This window comes from Protopterus annectens, chromosome 13.part0, assembly GCF_019279795.1.
Source record: "Protopterus annectens isolate FY-2018-M chromosome 13.part0, PAN1.0, whole genome shotgun sequence".
Classification (NCBI taxonomy): Eukaryota; Metazoa; Chordata; order Ceratodontiformes; family Protopteridae; genus Protopterus; species Protopterus annectens.
This window is the reverse complement of record NC_056747.1, coordinates 114973917-114995419: the sequence shown is the minus strand read 5'-3', so window position 1 is coordinate 114995419 and position 21503 is coordinate 114973917. Positions and strand designations below refer to the sequence as shown.

The following is a 21503-nucleotide window of genomic DNA, read 5'->3' as shown; positions in this document are numbered from 1 at the left end:
TCAAGGCTCCAGAGAGCACCCCTGCATTACCAGGCTATAATTCATACCACACCTTTCGGCCACCTAACCTGGACCGAAACACTAAAGGTGGAGGTGTGTCCATATTCATTAAGGATATCCACACCACCACCAGGCTAGTTGCTCAGCATAATGCATCCGAGATTATTCAAGTGCAACTAACTCTGGGCAAGACAGCAATTCAAATTGTAATTTGCTACAGATCCCCCACCATGCTGCAGGATTCCCACTCCTTATTTCTTGATACACTGGAAAATATTAGGGTACAACCCAACACCCTAATAATGGGTGATTTCAACTACTCCACCATTAACTGGGAAAACTACTCATGTACCAACTCTTTTGCTCAACGTTTTCTGGAATTCATAAATTCCAACGCCTTGGATCAACTTATCCACACCCCCACCAGGAGCAGCGATATCCTAGACCTGGTCATTGCCAACATGGGCGACTGGTGTTCCACACCAGAGGTCAGTTCCTCATTGGTCAGATCCGAGCACAAGCTAATCACCCTTGACATCCACATCCCACCCCCACCCCCACCTTCCATTAGGGAAACCACCGTAAAAAATTTCTCCAAAGCCAATGTCACACTTAAGACAGAAGTGGCAAACTTCACGACACCCATGCAGATGGACAATAGAGGTACGACTGCTGAATCCTACACAAATGCAGTTTATAAGCATTTACACGAGTGCATGGATCGTTCTTCCCCCCCCCAAAAAAAAGGAAGCCAATCTGGTGGTCCCCTGCCACAAACAAACTCTACAACAGAAGAAAACAACTGTTGCAAAAGAGTAAACTCCCATGATTGGAGGAACCACCTGGTTAGCCTCATTAAGAAGCTGAGATCCCACATAAAATCCTCCAAAGCTAGTTGCAAAAACAAAATTGCCACTGATTCTAAAGGCAACCACAATGCATTCTATAGTTATGTCAAGAATCTCAATGGCAACACTCAGATCTGCTCTGAATTACAGCACAATGGCACTAAATATACAGAACCAACTGATTGCCAACATCCTGGCAGATAGGTTCAGTGCTAACTTTACCCCCCTCTCATCCCCTAAAGGGCCCATCTCTATACTGGAAGAATGCAAAGTTCCTGTAATCACGGCTGCACAGGTAAAAAAAGAACACACTCTCCAAAGCCAAGATCACAGCATCCATGGGACCTGACAACATCCCAGGCTGCGTTCTACACGAACTACAGAATGAACTGGCACCCCACCTAAGCACCATGTTCAATCATAGCCTCACCTCAGGCTTTGTGCCCACTGAATGGCACACAGTGACAGTTATCCCACTGCACAAAGGGGGAGCCACCATGGTAACTACTGCCCCATTAGCCTACCGAGCCTGGTCTGCAAGGCCATGGAACATTATCATCATGGAACTTGTAAACAAAGACATTGGTAATCTCCAAACTCTGGACCCCCACCCAATTTGGGTTTGTAAAAGGCAGATCATGTCTCCTAAACCTCACAGATGACTTTGAAGCAGTCAACAAAGCTGTAGACAAGGGTAAGGTGGTTCACACAGTCTATTTAGATCTCACCAAGGCTTTTGACACCACCCTCCACTCTGGAATTATAGAGATTTCTCATTAAACTAGGTATAAATCTGTCACATGATGGGTTGCCAACTGGCTCACTGACAGAACCCACACTGTGAAAGTAGCAGGCTCCAAATCGGACTTCAGACCAGTGACAAGTGGAGGTACCACAGGGTTCAGTCCTGGGTCCTCTCCTGTTTGGTATCTACTTCTCTGAAGTACAGGCTAACGCAGAAGGTCTTTGGCTAATGAAGTTTGCAGATGACTTTTTACCCATGAGCTACCACATAGGTCGTAGTCTACTTAACACCAAAAGTGTGATGAGACCTTGGGACACAGGTGGACAGTAGTCTCTCCTTTGATCACATCGCCACAGTAGTCAGGAAATCCTTATACGTGGCACACCTCATCACAAAAGGTTTCTCATCCAGGAAAAAAGAGGTCATTGTTCCCCTCTACTCGTTGGTCATTAGACCCTTTATATGGAGTACAAGGCCCCTTTTGGTATGTACCTCACAAGACATCTACAACTGGAAAGGCCACAGAAATATCTCATAAAGAGCATTACCGGCCTCAAACAGATGCCATACGCAGACAGTCTCAAAAAAACTCCAGCTTTACTCTGTCGCATATCGCCTACTCAGAGGTAATCTCTGCCTAACATGCAAAGTTATGTCAAACCCGGAGCTGTTGGACATGCTCCACTTAAAGAAATCCAAATCCCTCTGAGCTACACACTCTAGGGACCTAAACCTTGTCACCACAATAAACGGAACATGCTGGAATATCCTGTCCCAGAGACTTCCCATACTCTGGAACAAACTACCTATCTATATCAAACAAAGCTCCTCATTAGCACTCTTCAAGAAAAATCTTGATGATTGGATGGGAAATAGGAAATTCACCCCAGGATCACCTCTGTGGCTCTGCTCAACAGGGGCACAGGAAAATCATTTTCTTAGGTGGCGAAAGCCAGGGTACCTTTTTGGCTAGGCTTATATATAGGCCCTAGGGCCAGTAGCCTAGTACCTACCTATGAACCTAAGTGTGTTTATGTTGTGCTTTATGTTGCTGAGGGTGGTAATTGATCTCCTTTAGAAATGAGACTGGAGAGAAAATTCCTTGGCACATAACATGAGTGACCTTTCTTGGTGGGGTCACAGCCCTCTTTCAGTGAATATATATACTGTTTCCTATGTAGCTATGCATCCTACCAGCACACATCGCAAAGTTATGCAGCAGAGGAATGTGCTTAGTCACTGAGCCTGTCACCTTAATGATACTAATGCAGCTTGCTGTTGATACATATATCCATCTTGAAAACATATCCATCTTGAAAACATTCAGTGTCTGCAGGCCAGACTTCATTTTACCACAAAATCATGATCCAAAAACGGCAAACAGTCTGTTTCTAGGGAGAAAAATTACAGCCAACTACATTTGATGCTATTTCTTTAACCTGCCCACTTGTCTTGTAAGTGAAGTAGAGAGAAGTTTCTATCCTGTTTTTTTTTTTTAATATCTTTTTTTAACATGACACATCACAGAATAACATGAGTACATAGTCAGTTATAAGAGAAGATTGTACTCCTTAAATACAATTTTGTCTTCATTACTATGTCATGTTAAATTGAATAATTAAGTATTGCCTTCCCTGAAACACCATTCCTCCTAAACATTATTCTGTACATATTCCCACAGATTCCATTTTTATATGTAGTTTACTTCTCCCCTTTTCCAGTTCATTTATCTCTTACAACACTCAACAATTTGGTTACAATCGGTTTAGTTTTTAGTTTTCTTTTCCTAGTAACTGCTTTTTTTTGTTTTTTGGCAGCCAGCAGCATTAAACTTAATAGGGCCCTTCTTTGTTTAGGCAATTCAGTTTATATATTCTGTATGAAAAGAATCCCCTGTATAGAATTTCTAAAATCTATTAACTCACTACATTCCCAAAATATTTTCCCAGGTAGTTATCGGTTTCCCATCACACCCCCAGCAACTGCTGTCTATCTGTGGATTCTCTAAAGCCTATTTAGGGTATAAAATACATTTGCAAACCTTTCTATGCAAACATTCTAAACCATTTAGATTTTGCTGCATACTTGGAAGCCATACAAATATCCTCATTGTTTTTTGTATATTGCCTTTGCATTCTCACTTTCTGACCTCTTCTAATTGTTTCATGGATTACTATGTATGTCCTATAAATTATCCTTTTTTTATTACAGCAACTTCTTTTCTAGACTCCACTATAAACTCACTCAGAGCTGGTATTTCATTTTAACACTCTGTCCCTTTCTCAATGACTGTACTCTTGTCATGAATCACTGGTAAGGAAGGCAGTATCCAACCCGCAGTCCAAAATTCTGCTTGGCCTCAACCTACTGTATGACTTTCCCTTTCCTAGTTATTTGCTCCCAATACCTTGGTTCCTTTACTAATTTTCCTCCAGTAAATCCCATCTCCCTGTTGCCTATTTTCTATGCCGCTACTTGCTTATTGGTAAAAACTGTTTTCTCCATTCCTGTGTTGGCTAAGTTCTCAAAATATTTTCAACTACTCTGTACATATAATATTCTGTATGGTGGCTGTTAAATATGCTCCTTAAGTGCCAAAATCCAAAATTCTTCTCTGTCCTTATTTCGTGCAACCTTCCCCTTGTTTCAACATCATTTCTTTCTGCTTCGATTTATAAGCTTCTCCTTCTGTTATGTATTTGAGCCTTAAGTGTGTAACTCTCTAAAGTATCCCCCTTAAGTCTGGTAATCCTAAACCAAATTGTTCTGTGGGGAGAAACCACTTATACTATTTAGCTTTTGTCCTATTTACCTCCCAAATCAATTCCTTCAGTTCTTTATTATTGCCCCCAGTTTCTCCTCTGGTTGAATAAAAATATGCCTGACTTGTGTACAATTTATTTTATGTACTATTTATTTTACATTTGTTGACTGGAATAGTCCGACTGGATCAATGCCCATTTACAGAGGAGGCCTGGGGAGATAAGCTCCAAACATACACAAGTACCAGTACAAATAAAAAAAAATAATAAAAATAAAATAAAAATGCAAATAAAAAAGTGCATTCAGACTAAATAGTACAAATTTACATGTAGGTTATTTTCAATGGTACATAGTTAAGCATTGAATAGACAAGTTTACAGGATAGAAATTACCCTGGTTTGTAGTCAGGAGAAAATTAACAATAGCTACTAGATAAGTAAATTACCTTCATGTTGTTGGCTTAGCCAGGCTTGTCACAGTGGCATAGCCAGTTTAATGCCAGATGTTTAATTTTGGCTTTAAATTGGCATAGGGAGGAGATCATGGTCATGCCAGCTAGAAGTATGTTCCAGATTCTACCTACAGAGTTTGCAAATAGGGCCATGCCAGCTGCATTGCTAATTTTAATTGTCTGGATTTGTAGCTTATTAGGCGAACAGAGCAGTCTTGTGTTGTTATGGGGGAGGATAGTATTTCTAAGGGCTGGTGCATTATCTGGGTTGTAGAGGATTTTGTTAGCCAATATCAACAGATTATACTGAGTTAGATTAGGAAATTCCAGCCATCCAAGCTGTTTGAGGTTGATGCAGTGATGGGTTCTGAAAGGCAGGCCTGTTGCAAACCTGGCAATATGATTATAATAGGTTGTTAGTTTATTAAGTTCAGTTTTATTTATATTGGCGAGAAGGGGGGAGGCATATAGGAGTGTTGCTCCGAGCAATGGCTATTTTAGCTGGAGGGGTAAGGAAGGCTTTGATTCTATAGAATGACCCAAGTTTTTTATTGATGTTCTTGATTGTTTGATTTACGAGGTGGTCAAATTTTTAAGTTATTGTCTATAATGACACCTAGTAATTTTGTATTGGGGTCAGGGGAAATGACTGTCCCATCTTTTGCATTTATGGTGAAGAAGGCTACAGACTTTTGGGTTGGTGGGAATATGAGCATTTTAGTTTTTTTGGGATTAAGTAGTAGCCGATGCTCGGACAGCCAGTTTTCTATGGTAGTAAATGTAGACTGGGTATCCGTCTTTGTCAGCTGATGTTTGGTATGATAGTAGGCAGGCAGATCATTAATAAAGATTGAAAACAGTAGCGGTCCTAATATGGAGCCTTGTGATACTCAGAGTGTTTGGTAATAGATTATAGAGCTTATTCTGCCAGAGGACAGCCTGCTATCTATCATTAAGCTAGGATGTAAACCAAAGGAGGGCTTTTGTATCTAGGCAGAGGGTTTGCAGGGTATGAATCATAAGTCAGTGATCAACCATATCAAATGCCTTGGAAAGATCCAAGAAGAGGGCAGAGGAAGTGCGATTATAGTTGCGGTTATTGTTTATGCTGTTAGTGAAAGAAGGCTGTGGTAGTACTATGATGTGGGTGAAAGCCATGCTGGGTATCAGCCATAAGGTGATTCTGGATTAGGTGTTGCATGAATTGTTTATGTATACATTTCTCCATAATCTTTGCAAGTGGAGAGAGTATGACTATGGGCCTATAATTTGAGTATCCAGTAGAGGAACCTTCTTTATGTAAGGGAATTACATAGGACATTAGGAATTTTGGCTTCTGATATGGTGTGATTGATTTGAACTGAGATTGGATAGGCAATGGCATCTGCTGACATTTGCAAGTATTCAGCTGGGAGTTGGTCAGCAGAGAATGTGGTGGGTTTTAGTTTTTTGATCAGACTGCGGATAAAAGAAGTTGACACGGGTTTAAAGCTGAACAAGCTTTGGCTATTAGAGGTAGTGGTATTAGAGTCAGGGGAACTAGGAGGTAGTTGGGTGGCAAGAGCTTGAATTGTTTCAGTAAAGAAATAGTTGAAACTATCTGCGGCCTCCTCTGGGGGTTTATCAGTGGTGGCAGTGGGGCTAGGTGTAGAAGTTTTACCTGGAATGAAGTAACTTGTTGAGCCCAGCCCAGAACTTTTGAGGATTGTTCTGGTTAGCAGTCTGTGACCTACAATAGTATTGTTTTTATCTTGTTAAGACAAGTCTTTTAGTTTCATTCCTAGCATGCCTGTATTTATTATGATTATGGGGGTCTTTGGTAAGGCACCAGGTAGCCCAGTTTATTTCTGCAGGTTATTTTTAGTCTTGATTCTTTAGAAAGCCAAGGTATGTTTTTACCTTTTGTTCACTTTAGGCGGGCAGGAGCATGTGAGTCTAGAATTTCAAGAAATGTATTGTTAAAATAGGTGACAGCCTCCTCTAAAGGGAGATGCTTTAGTTCAGACCAGTTGCAAGAGTTAAGTTCCAGTTGAAACGTGTCAGGGTCAAGGTCTCTCTTGCTTCTAACTTTCCAGAGTAGGGGTTGTTGTGGGATAATGGCTTTTTGTTTAACTATGTAAGTGAGAAGGGGATCGCTTAGATCATCGGGGAGGGTACCCACAGTGTACATTTGGGGGTTACTATTTACGAGTGTCCAGTCCAATATACTTTCTTTTTTGGGTATGTTTGCCTAATCTGGTAGGGGTGGCTATGGTTTGAGTAAATGCATGGAGGTTGATGTGGGTGGAGGGGGATTTTGAGGAACAGGAACCCCCGTCAATATTAGTCTCCTAGGACTAGGGTTTCTTGGGGGTAGTGAGAGGACAGCCAGTGAAGAAGTGTCTTCAAGTGTGGTTACATTGTTACCTTGGGGGAATGTACATGCAAATGATGTTAATGCTTTTATTTTTGTTGAGTTGAAATTTGGTAGCTAGTATTTCATTTATCTGAGGTGGTTGAATTACTTCTGAGGTCACATTCAGCTCAGATTTATAAAGAACAGCTACCCCCCCCCCTTTTCCTGGAAGCCCGATCCAGCCTGTGTAGATTGTACCCGGGTGGTAGAATTTCATTGTCAGTAGTGGAAGGTTTTAGCCAGGTCTCAGATATAGTATCTCAGGGGAATAGATAGCTAGGAGGGCATGCAGTTCATTTATCTTATTGTTAATACTCCTAATATTAAGATGACATACCAAGAGGGGAGTTAGTTGGTCTACTGATTACGTTCTTGTGGTTTAAGTCACAGTTAGAAGATGGTGAGTAGGGGGTAGTTGGGCTTGGGTTAGTGTGTATGTCTCCACTGAGTATAAGGCTAAGTCTGTTCTCAGCAATGAGCCTCTTGAGTTTGTTTAAAAGTTTGTCGTATAATTTGGATTTAGTACTTATGTGCTGGGAGTTATTATGCTGTAAGAGTGAGAATGATGTTGAATTGTGTCCCTGGTTTAATGTATAACTGAAGGTGGGTAGTTTTTCAGCTAGGGGCATAGTATGTCCTACAGGGAATTGATACCCAGTGAGCTGTTGGTTTTCATACAAAATAAGGACATAGGTTGCAAGAAGGGTAGGTAGTAAGAGTAGTGTAACATTATGGCAGTAAGTAGGTAGTTGCTAACTATTGTTAAATAAGAGAACAGAAGTAGATTAGATGAAGAGTATAAAAGGAAGTAAAGTTGGTGGAGTGGTAATGATAGTTGAAAGCTGATAGGGAGTAAGGTCAGGAAGGAGTAAAGATGGAAAAGTTGATAGGCTGTAGTAATAGGGGTGTGGCTAAATACCTATAAATGTAGGGGTACTGGGGGCGGGTGGAAATCGGGGGCAGGGAGAGGTGCTGAGTGAGCCCGAATGCTGTGAGGGCGAGCGGAGCAGGAATAACACATCCAAACTAGTGGTAGGCTAAGGTAAGTAATCGTGTTAAATAAAAATATGTTTACTTATTTCTGTATTTTTTTTAAATAAAATATAAGTTTAAAGTGAAATTATATTCTTAACCTGATTTTTAGTTGAAATGGTGCATAGGTTTTAAACTGTATAGTGGGGGAGAGCCTAGGGAAAATACAATGTGCAGAGATTAATTGGGGTCAAGTATTAGTATTCTAGAATGCTATGGCAGTTCCTTGGGTTTAGCTGTTTAGAGGGAGCCAGAAAGCTATGGGGTACAAACTAGAGGTGCCTTTAGACCCTGTCCGCAGAAATACAGTATGTATAATTTAAATACAATTTTCAGTACAATACTAAAGGGATTAGAAACATTTCCATTTTTTGTACCTTACTATTCATACCCATATCAATCATCAAGAGCTTCCAACTTCTCACTTTTTTGTATTGCCTTCTGATTAGCTTTTTCACATAGATTCCGTTGGTTTGATTGACATCTGTTTAATCGACCACAATTTTTTTCTGTATAGTTGACAGTTGTGCTAGACTGACATTTCCCAGGTAGAGGAATATGCCCTTTTCCTGGGGATTGTGCAATCTCCGAGTTAAGACATTTCCATTTTTGATGTACAGTGGTCTACCTTCAGTATGTTGACGCTTGTGTTAGTCAACCAAATGAAGGAAAATCCTTCCCACATACCCTTAGCTGCAATAATAGAATCCTTTTTAAACCAAACATCTAAATGCTTCATCTTATGTCCTCATAAATATGGGAATTGCTGAACAAATTCATGTGTGGAAATATAGGTTACTGCTATAGCCTTGGTTTTATCATCATTTATTTGATATCCTAAAAAAAACTGAAACACTGAAAATGTTCCACAACACTGAAATATCCTTTCTGGGTTACTCAAATGCAAAATGCCATCTGTAAACAAGGCTCATTTTTCTTGAAAACCTTACCAGTTATACCCTTGAATTTCTGAGGCCCTTCTTTTCTTTGCTAATGGCTGTAAGTATAAGGCAAATAAGAGAAAGACACCCCACCTGGTTCTTCTATTCAAGTCCAGCTTGTCAGAGAGGACCCTCCCCCACCTTGGTTCTTACCACTGACCATTCATGTATCTTCCTAATTAACCCCATCAGTCTGTCAGGAAATGCAAATGTTGCTATTGCCATACTCATAAAATCCCAGCTAATTCTAACACATTTTTTCCCTACATCACAGCTCACCAGCAATAATGGGAACTTCTAGCTCTCTGCTTCCCTTTGGGCCATTATTGTTCTATTACTGTTGTGAAATGTTTGTCTTCCCTCCACATAGCCACATTGGTCCATATCTACTGGGTTTTGGCAACACCTTACCATTCTCTTGGTTAGAATAAACATAAATGCTTTAAAATCATTTAAAATGGAAGCTGGTCTATATGGAGTTGGATTTAAAGGCTCTTTGCTTTCCCTGAGAAGTACAGCTACCACAGCTTTCTTCCAAGATGCTTGTGCTCTCCTGCCTTTTAAAATGTTATTAAACAAAACCTTCCAGATTTGTATCACTTTTTCACTCCTAGGTTTCACATTTCCACAGGAATACCACGTGTTCCTGGAGACTTCCCTGTTGATTGATTGTGTCACCAATTTTAATCATCATCTCCCCTCTTGGCTATTAATTCTTGAGCCTCATCTTCTGACCTTGGCATGCACAAGTCTTCCGTTTCCATTTGTTTTTTCATGGTTCCACCATTCCTATGTCTTGTACAGATTCATACAATTTTTGAAATGGCCCTAATATCTCTGTAGGGTCTCTAGTACTTTTTTCTAGTCATTGGCTACCTTTTCTAGTCTTTGTACTAATAGTTTTTAATGCTCCGAGGTTACCAAAAACTATTTAACAGTGACCTTTCTAGACTCCTGCATATTATCCCAAGCACTCCCTTGGGTTTCCTTTTCCTCCTGACAATTGATGCTCTTCTTGTTCTGTAAGATTCACCTTCATCTGCAATACTTTAACATTTGATGGTTGTTCCCATGTCTCTTTCTGTCTCTCATTTATACCAATAAATTACATTTTCAGTTTATTCCTCTCCTTAACTATCCCTTCTGAAGAAGTTTGTACATATCCTGTCAACTCTTGAATTATTTTCATTAGCCATTCCTTAAATCCTTGTTAATTGAGTTAATCAGTAAGTAGGAAAGTGTCTCTCATTCTTACCTGATTACTCCCCATATTTATCTTGGTCTTTACTGACGCATGACCTGAAGTAGTTATTGAATACATTTCAAAACTGTCAATTAAATACCTATGCTCTTAAAAAAATAAAGCTTCTGTCCAATCTGGCCCAGTTAATGTACCTTGGAGAACATGTAAATTCTGTCTGGGTCATGCTAATAATTCTACATTTTGCATTCCAAATATTTCCATATTTCTTCAGAAATCTATCTTTTGTTGCACTTTCCCTTTTAGGTCCTCCAGATAAAACTTAATTTTTGCATACCAAGTACCAATCCCTACCGATGAATAATCAGTGCTGGAAGCTGATTACATCTCCCATATTTTTTTAAGCTCCTTAATAGTAGTTTTAGGTGGAATACATGCCAATGTATTCCTTCATCCATTACAAATAAACACTCATTACCACAAATGTACCCTTATTGTCTTTCTTTCCTCCTCTATAACTATTACAGTCCCTCTTACAATCAGTATTACTATCCCATATTTCCTTTGTCCCTGACACTCTGGTAAATAACCATTCTGATATCTTTTCTTGACAAAATCACGTTCATTTCTATCAGTGTGCCTCCTGTAGCATTGCTATTTGTGTCCTACACTTCTAATAAAATGCTTTCTACTTCTTGTCCATACCTCCAATGCCATTCACATTCCATAATATGACTGATAAGGCAGTCAGTCGGATAAGATGCTATTACATTTAAATATTCTACGTGACTTTTTTTTAAATGAGGGCCATTTTAGGCCTAGCCACTTTCCCTTTTTGTGCTAGAATTAACCTTATCCCTCTTGTTTAGAGAGTGGCCTTATCCATCTCATGGATGACAATTATTTGTCTTCCAATGAGAATCCATCCATTAGTAATACAGGAGTTAGTCCTGGAGTAAATTCTCTGTTTCCCATCTGTAGATCCAAGTTGTACTTGAATATGGACAGGGATGAACTAAGTTTTATGTGGATGGTGAGTCTGTTCCATAGCAGTGATATCCTCTGCAAAATATGCCTATCCCTCCAAACCATTCTGTTGATGTTGCAGAAGAGGTTTAGATCCCTAGCCTGAGTATTTCTGATGCCATGTAACTTGTTGATGTGCAGTAAATCCTTCAGTATTGAAACGGAGGATGCCTTCTATGCCAGACGCAGGTCATCTGTTAGCAGTCTGTAGGATATCGTGTATAGTGATGGAGCGGAGTCAGTCCATATAAGACATGTTGTTTAGGCCTTGTATTCTTTCAGTAAGCTATCTCTGTGGGTGTTGCATGTGTATGGACAGGTACATGCCAAAAGGGGAATTATACTTGATGACTGGTCTAATAAAGGCTGAGTAAAGGGGGGCACTGAAATTCCTAGATCTAGATGCAATCCCTTTGTTTGTTTATAAGCTATGTAATATAGAAGGTCTTTCTTAAAACAATGGACATGTTGGTCAAAAGTTAGGTCATGCTCCACATAAATCGTCTAATTGTGAACACCTGGGTCAGCTTTCTGGTTTCAACATCTGATTTTTGCAGATTTATCAGATCTGGATCATCAGTTAAAGCTTCTATTCTTTTCATCCTTTTGTACTTACCCGTATGCATTTGTCCAGTGCCCCACATATTTAAACAGCTTACTATCAAAATCACGAAAACCAGAATAAAATCCGATCATTCATGAAAATCATCTCCGAAAATCAGCAGTGGAACACAGTCACTATATCAAATATAATGCCGAATTTGAAGAATTGGCATTATTCGACATATGCCTTCCCCTGCACCTTGCAGAACACCAACAGAAGTTGAATTTCTAAGCAGTACATATGCACTGCACAACATAGAAATGCATGTTTTTGCAGGGGGGCAAGCCCCCCTGAACCCCCCACAACTCCTGCAAATAATGTAGTCCAACTACGAGATTGCACTACGGTGGGGAAAAGGGTAATTTTCTGATCCCAATGCCAATGACATATGTGCGAATGCACAGTGGCATTTGCGAAACTACACACACTGAATGACGCAGCTCGATGAAATGGTAATCAGCCAACTATTCGACATTCCCATTTTCATCTCATCTGTATGCGTGATTTTCAAAGTAAACCATTTTAAACACACCTGAACACATTTGATATATTTATTTTTTTCCTCTAAATTAATGGAAGCCATCTCTTGTACTGAAACCTGGATTGTTTTTCCAAACAGCTGCAAGACTCTTTCCCACTACAGTTGTTTCTTCTTTTCTATCTATCTTTTCTTTTTCCAAATATCGTAGTTACTGACATCCAAGTAGCTGAATTTTACCAAAATAAATGGGTTTCACTGGCTGCTTTCTAAAGTTCATCTTCTCACACTGAGAGTTCTAACTGAACTGTTCAGTATGCAGGTGTCTTGGAAGTGCATTTCTAACCCGTTTCTTACAAGAAGGAAGGTGGTGTTTGAGAGCAGACAGCATATGAACCAGCTAGAGGCTCTGTTGCATGATCAAGGTGTATTATGTAAAAATGTCAAAAGTTGAAGGAAGTGATGACAGCCATGTCTCTGCATTCTTACATGGGCTATAAAAATTTCAGTCTTGCATCAGTTATGATGTTGGACAGTAGTTCACTGGAGATGCACACCCAACTACTACCCGAATGTTTGGATGTAAACAATACCCATTTCTAGTGTGAAGCTGCAGCACACTCCTGAGCAGCCCAATGCTCATATTGTCTCCTGGTTGGAGCTTGGTAGTCACAACTCATGACCACAGGCTGGTCTCGGCTGGTCTCTCAAGGCTCCTAGGTCAAAGCAGAGCAAGAAGGGTCCCCAGAATATCCACAAGTCATGTTTTCCACAAACTTCAGCCATTTTTTTTTTTTTAGGTCTGGTAGGGTGTATCGTAGCAGGTGTATATAGTCAGGGAACATGTTGCAATAGCAGCACTGGCCCATGTATGCCTCTCTTGTTCTGTCCATAGATTTCACTTCTAACTAGGATGTTGTAGGTCCTGAAGACCATGTGACAGGTAAGGATAATGAAATCTCTCCTACTTACAGCTCCCACGTTTGATGACACTTGCTTCGGAGAAGCACTCAAGCTTATGAAGTTCACAGTGTACTGCAACATTGGCCCCATTCCTTCCCTCCAGAAACTTCATAGTGAATATTTGGGAAGGAGGAGTAGGAACCCTGGACTACTCCACTGTGTAGCCTGTTTCTAAGGATAGCATTTATACAGCCTTAAATTTCTTACACACACTTCTCTTTGGTTGCTAAGAAGATGATTGGTCCTCTCCAAACCGTCTATGAGTAGAGTCTGACCATAATCAGGCATTCCAGAGTGGACTTTTCTCTGATTTATTTATTTTTGTCGAACAAATGTTCCAGAGAGTATGGCATCTTGTGGCCTGACTTAGATTTTGAAGCACTGAGCAGTGTAGACAAGAGGGTGTTTGGCCCAGCTTTACTAGGGCTTTGGGCATTCACCCAGCCACCTCATCCTTCCAGGTTTCAATCCTCCTCTAGTGGAACAGTCTGTGTAAAAAATTTTTAGACTTTTGAATCTGGGCAAATGAAAGAGCCGATTATGACTGTGGCTTCTACAATGGGTAAACCTGTGACTCCATGAGGCTTTGACTATTCTGACAGTGGTGAAAAAAGACTCTTGAATGGTCTCGAGTAAAACAGCTTAACTGAGGCTGTCTTTTAGTGAGAATGTCTGGCAGGTTGTCATGTAATCCCCTTTTGTAAGGGTGTGGAGGTCTACTTTGACTAGCCCTTAATGACATGCTCTATGAAGTCCTGTAGGTGGATTATTTGAGTTTGCTCCCAACTTGTAGAGTCACCAAATAAGACCTATGGATTATAAATGTGGCCTGAAGGGTTAAGTATTAAGAGCTGTTATGTCCTCCCCCAAAAAAGGTCTTGGCACAGTGACCAAGCCATGTCACCAGACCTCTGTGACAAGCCCACACTTGATTTCTCAAAAGAGACCACATAGCCCATCCTGACCCTCCTTTACAATGAGGTCAATGGTTCTAGTCTCAGTTTTTTGTTCTAAAGAGGATAAGAGGTTTGCATGCCACAGTAAACTTCAACTTTCTTTTATTTACTTATTTGTCTTTGTTTACTGGGAAAGTGACTGGGATTGATTCCGTTTTCAGTGGAGAAAAGCTCCTCAGTTATTACAGATGTAAGTACAGCGAACATTACAAAATACATGCACACATGCAGTAACATACTACAATGATCAGATTTACTACTTTCAAGCTCAATCTAATAACTCTTGAGGCATGCCTCTGCCAGTGCAGGGAACTTGGATGTTTTTGTTGGGCATGATAGATGTCTTGTGATAAATCACTGTCTGGTGCATAAACAAGAGGTTCCTAATGTTAGCACTGGATAGGATACACTTACAGTACAAAATGTTTCTATCTAATGTAACTTGTGTTCCCAAACTGTTTACCAAGGCACAAGATGTGGCCTTAGAGGGGTGGACTCTGGGCCAACACAGGTTGGTTAAGCAGCCCCTTAAAGGGGTTCTGAATGGCTTATAACCCAGTATCTCCCAACCCTCTGGAATAAATGTCCCCTACATGTTATGCTGTGTAACTTACTATCTTCATTTTAAACGTCACCTACATGACTGGATGGGTAGCCTCAAATTGTACTCCAGGATTGACTGGTGTGGCTGTCCTGGAAAAAAAGACTGTGTGACATGAGGGAGGGTACTGGCAAGGTGTGAATGATCAGTCTTGGAATATCTGTGAAATCTATAAAAGGGTAGGCAATTGCTATGGAAGCCTCCTGCAGGTGTGCTGATAACTGAACTGTCTTTTGACATTGGGTAGTAGTGTTATTAAAGACCACTCCACCATGGGTGTGGTTGCTTTCAGTGATTGCGTCAAGATCATCTCACTGTGGAGGTGTTATGGAGGCTAGGTCCTCAGTTTGCACAATTACCAAGCATGATTTCTAGGATCAACCTTCAAGAGTAGGTCTTCCTTTACCTTCAAGAGTAGGTCCTCCTTTGGAACTTCAGAGTTTCAGGAAGTCTGCCTTCACATCATAGCTGTCTTCCAGCTCCTGACCCCCTGTGGCCATTACTTCTCAAGAGTCTTCCACTTATAAATTAATTGAGGATTATTCCTGATGTAAATGTTTCAGAGAGCACTGCAAAGGGTTTGCCTGAGTTACATTTCCATTGTTTCCCTGTGCTTGGATGACCTCTCATTCAAGTGGCTGCTTTTGGAATTCCCTTAAGTCTCTCAAGTAAATGTTGTTGTGGTGTAGGGTCCCCTATCTTCTTCTTCTTTATTTTTTTTTTTTTTTTTTTTTTTTTTTTTTTTTTTAGAAAATATGCTTTCTCACTGTGTGAACTAGTGGGCCAACACAAAAGGCACCCACTCTACTGTACTAGATACAGTGTCACAGCATGTGCCAGCGGCCATCACATTCATCTTTGAACATGGCAGCTTCATAAAATAGATGAATTGAGATGGGAAGGAAGACAATGCAGTCATCAACTCTGTCACCACTCTCTTGAGGGTCCCCACAAAGATGAACTTACTGGTTGACCTGCAAGAACATAGCCATTATTTTTTTCCAGTCATATTATCTTAATCACTTAAGATAAAATCTCATTGGCTGATGGACTGAAACAAAGTACAATGGTATTTTGAAGGATAGTGGCATGTATGACATCTTTACTGACAAACTATCTCCAGGGTAATGCTTTACTTAGACCAGTAAAAGAGTTATACTTGTTATCTTATCAAAAATGACAACATAATTAAAAAGTTGAAAATGTTTATGCAAATCCTTAAGTATTAGTCATTTAAAGTAAATGTGAAATGGGAGAGGAAAGTGAAAAGATATGTCAACCACTCTAAATTGTATACACGCTGGTTTGATGTCCATATTAAATTATCAGATTGTAATGGTTACCACCGGTGTGCAGCATGAGACCTGTTGAACATATGTAGAAGTCATTGCTTTTCAACAGGAAATGTCTGGCCTTTCATACTATATCAAAGTGTCTGTTCTGAATACTAATGCATGTTTTATTCGTGTGGGTGTTTTAATGCATTGCTGTCCCAAATCACAGCAAAGTGGCAAATTCAGCTTGTGATATGGTAAAGGGAAATACAAGCACACTTAATAAACTTGGTTTCAGAGCAGCGGTTACTGTGGGTGATATTCTATGAAGCATCAGTTACGTGGGAATAATGTTCTACTGTTTCTTTTTTTGTATAGGTCAGCAGTCCCAACTTGAGCCAGAAGAGTCCAACAAGTCCCAATGGAAGAGCTGCCCTTGAGTGAATACTGAGAAAATGATTAGCAGATTTTGTTTAGCAGCAGAAACTTTAGTGCATGTATGAACATTGCATCATGCAGTGATGAAATGCACTTTTGCTGGCCATCTGCAGTACTGCTTCATATCATTGGCACTACAGTGATTTCAATAACCTATCTGATATTACAAATTGCACCGGAACTACTGTTTTTGTGGAAACGTTGCACTGTACCTTTAACCGAGTTACACACCCATGCATGTTCACAATGCACTGCTTACCCCCCTCATTAAAGTTAGTCAGCAGTAATTCAGAGCAACACTTTTATTCATCACTGTACCTGGACTGAAAAGGACAATCAATGTTAAGTGTACTGATGCATGTGTTTACTTAAATCATGAATCAGGATTATCATTAGCTGACATGTTACCACAAAACTGCCATTGTTTCTGGTTGGCCTGTCTTGCTTCTGTAAAATGTCACAACACCGTCCTTTTGTAAATTATAAAGTTGCTGTTTCACAAAGACCAACCAGTCTACACTGTTTAATGCAAAGTAAATACTGTATGGGTTACCTAAATATCACAGAGTGATGTAACAAAATGTATTTAACTTTTTTTTTTATTTAACAGCATATTCGGAGATTATTTTTAGAAATACAGAACTGTACAATTGTTCTTTACAAGAAAGAGAAATTGCAGCCATAGAAAAAGGAACTGGCAAAGCATCAGAAAATTATTTTGGCTGTGATAGCTGGAAAATATAAAGCAATGGATTTGTTCTGAAAGTCAAGCCTAAAGTCTTCAATGAAGGGGAAAGAAGATGGAAGTACATATTTTTCCACTGACATCTGATTGCTGGAATGATCACTTTAATAATGGCTCTGTAGAACTGTAACTCTTGCAATATTTGTCTCTCTCCAGAAGTGCTTTTTAACATTGATAGCGAACAAATATATTTTTACTTCATACTATTCTATAGTATATTTTATGTAGCTCAGATTTGCAGACCACAGCACTGCCACTTAAATCCTTCAAAATGGTGTTGGTTAGCATAAAAAAAGCAGCCCTTCTCATTTTCCCTATCACAGTGTTTACAGTACAACATACACAGCATTAAGCAACTGTTACTGTAGGGTAACAACAAAAAAATTGACAGATTAATTAAAAATGTATCTTACTGTACTGCTGTGTTTTATGCAAATAACTGAAGCTACACACACAATTCTCATGATAGTTTTGATTCCTTTTTAAAGAAAGGTATGCATACATTCTGCTGCAGCCGTTAGTATTTAACCAACGGAATGGATGTTCATGTTTATATTTTGTGCTATGACCAGTGTGTTAAGGGTGATCAGAGAGGTCTGCTTGAGTATTGTTACAGGAATAAAATCGGTTCACTTTTGTGTGATGTTTTATGTCACTACAATAAAATATATATATATACACGCACACATATGTACACATATATAAATACATATGTACACATATATATATATACATATGTACACACATATATATATATATATATATATAGTCTGTGAATAGTAAATCACAGTGGCCTCAGGAACTTTTTTTTTGTTGTATCCAGCTATACTGAGGTCAGGTAATACAGAGTCTTACTAAAAATGTGTGAATACAGTAATTTTCTGTGAATCTGCATGCGACAGTATAGGTGTCTATACAGCAAATCCTTGTGCTGGGTATTTCTACGTGGTAAGTCTCCTCTGGTTGTTTAGTCAGCAACTGAAAGCCCTATTGATGAATGTAGGGAGTCCTGGTGGTTATATTGACACTGTCCTCAGTGGGTTCTAGAGCATATGTAGTTTAATCAGCATGGAGGTGATATGGCTCTGTGCGCAGTCACTCTTAGCCGTGGTGTGCTTATGTGTGCAGTAAGTCCTTGTGCTGGTGTGAACCTACAAGAAGCATCCTTGCTGATGGTCTAGGTCTTTTCCCAGTTATGGTGTTTCTACCTTAGCAGCTCTACAAGCAGGGAAGTCTGATCATAATCATGGGTCTGCAGGCACAGTCCCAGGTATAGTGGTGTTTGTGATCAAAGAATCCTGATAATCATTTGACTCTAGGTACAGTGAAATCCCAATGATGATGTGGGTCTGATTTTGTTGGTCTGTGAATTGTGAATGAAAGCAGTGCGAGTCCACATGGTCCTGTGGTCTCCAAGCAGCAGGAGTACAGGACTCCATACTACATGTGCACATCTGTGCTTGGTGACATAGCCCCCCCCCCCACCCCAGTAACAAGGATTGGGTGAAAGTCTGCCAGATATGGCAAGAATAATGCATGAACTTACAATTTTAGATTTGTATTCTAGGAGAATGGACTCTCCCCAGCTCTACAAAAGGGGCAGTGGGACTGTTGCAATCAAACAGCTGGGAAATATATCTTGCTTTAGGTGAGCAGGCAACATCTTTATATATGAATTAACATGACTTATCAGTGGAATCACTTTACCACTGGTGTATACTGGGTGTTCTGCTGGATACCACAAATATAAGGGGAGTACTGTGATGGTCAAGCATGAATTTGTGTTGGGGAGTTTCCCCAACTCTAATAAATGCCAGTGGACAGCTGGCAAAAAGTAATGCATGTACATGTTTGGTAGTCTCCTGCCTCCAGCTGTGGAGAGCAGTGGGTCATTTTTTTCCGTCTCCTTTGGAGCGATGGAGTTTTCTGAGGCTGCTAAAATACTTCTACAACTAACACCAATTCTGTGATTTCTTTAAAGCAAAACTATTTTTCCTCTGTGTTTTGTTTGTCATGTATAAGCAATGTCTTTTTAAAAAAAAATTGTAAAAGCATGAATGCAGTCAATTAGTGGATATTCACAACAGCATGACATGGTTTTGCATGGGACTCGCTCCAGGGTTTAAGACTCATATGTGATACAAAATCTTTTCAAAGTATATAAAACAAATTTATATTGCATATTTAAAGAAGAAAAGGGGTAGAGAAAAAAATTAAGCAGGTTACTGTTTGTAGGAGAAATGTGGTCTTGTCAGGATATCCAGATGTTTGAACCATTTCACGAAAACATGCTGATAAATGTGAATAACTAGAAGGGGATGGACAGTGGAAAGGCTATGCAGAAAGTATGCACACACCAAAAGGCAAGGAATACATCTACAAGTACTGAAACAGGATGAATACATTGCATACAAGGTAATAGCTTCTACAAACAGTACTGCAGAACAGTTTAATGAATGACCTCTAGGGAGTGAGTTAATTGGGTGACAGGTACCCAATTAAGTTGTTTGAAGTCTGAAAAACAGTGACTGTATTTTGTCATGAAACTTGGAAAATATAGGAAGGCTGCAACACACTTCAGTAGGTCCGGTATTTCTTGCACTGTTGTTTTAAGTCACTTTTTGTGTTTTGTTCATAAGTGGTTTAATAATGTGTGACTGTTTTTTGTCCGTCCATTTCCCAGTAGTTGTGACTACTATGCATTCTAAAACATTTTATGAGAAACAAAAATACCAGAGCAAGTTCTCGGAGAAATGTCACTTGAGCCAAATGTGAACATAACCCTTCCTGGTTATGTTTTGCTGCCAGTGCCGTTTTAAAATAATAGCATAAAAAATACTGAAGCCTCAGGAGAGTGCATTAAGGAATGTTTAAGTACGTGCCAGTGTGGTACATGAACATAACTATTACTGTTAAAGGAATCTGACTACAACAAAGCAACTTAAAAGCCAAATGTGCCCCAATAAATTAAAAATCACAAAACTCAAGGAGAAAGGAGCTGTGATTGCCATGCAAAGCTTTTGAGCAAAACAAACTCTTCTTCAGTGCAATAAAAAATACAAACTTCCATATATACACACTATGCCAGCAATTAGTCATATAACCTAGAACTTTCCTTTTCAAAAGGAACTTTGCTAAATTTTAAAACTTGTTTTACACTATTCATACTTAACAGTGTATGTTAAATGAATGAGATGGATGTTCATATTTAAATTGTCAAATAGAGGAAAATGCAGTTCCTCTGAAGTACCTTTAAACAACGTCCAGATTCCAAACCATTAAATAAAAACTGATATTCTCATAAGAATGTCTTGCAGTAGTAACTTGTGTAATTGTTCAAAATGCCCTTCCCAATAAGTATTTAGATGCATTTTCTAAAACAGCTTTTGTATTTTCTGACTGCCCAGAGTGTTTTTTCAAAGAGGGTTTAACAAAATGAGCGAGAACTGTTGTATGCATGCCAGGATTCAACATTCAGGATACGTTTTACTTTGTACTACTTTAGAAGCATGTTTGTTTTACAAGAGACCAAAGAGCCTAAGTAGGCGATGATGAATGTACAGCATTTTAATTTGTGACCATTTCTTGTTAACATAAAAATAAAGTATTTTTTATTTGCCATTAAATACTGCAAACCACTGTTACACTGATCAGCAAACTAAATAAATGCAGTGGATTTTTTTAAGCATTTAGTCAGTACCTTTACAGTTGGATCATGTGAATTTTATTAACAGTATTTCAACCAAACTTGTGTATGCCATACATATGCATTTCCTGGTAAGATTTATTGTATATGTTCATGCTTTTACTTCAGTTCAATAAATATACATACCACTAAAATGTTTGCGTCATTGAATAACAGAAGGGATGACAATATTATTTGAATGCTGAAAAAAAATTCTACTTTTTCCAAGTTGACTTGCCACCATAGGACAGGTTTTGCTGCTGAAAACTTTTAGTTATGTACTCACCATAACTTCAGATGTTTGGGATCCATCTCACCTACATTCTGACTGATGGGTTCGGAGCCGATCCCTCGGCT

The 21503-nt window shown here is 39.3% G+C and overlaps 1 protein-coding gene across 1 annotated transcript in view; it reads left to right on the top strand.

Moving 5' to 3' along the window:
- The window catches only part of KANK3 (KN motif and ankyrin repeat domains 3), a 274252-nt gene extending 252951 nt beyond the window's left edge, over window positions 1-21301 (top strand). Inside the window, exon 10 of the mRNA XM_044090687.1 lies at window positions 16657-21301. Within this exon, the coding sequence (XP_043946622.1) occupies window positions 16657-16722 (66 nt within the window). The 3' untranslated portion in view covers window positions 16723-21301. The remainder of the gene's footprint in view (window positions 1-16656) is intronic.
- The last annotated feature ends 202 nt before the right edge of the window (window positions 21302-21503 follow it).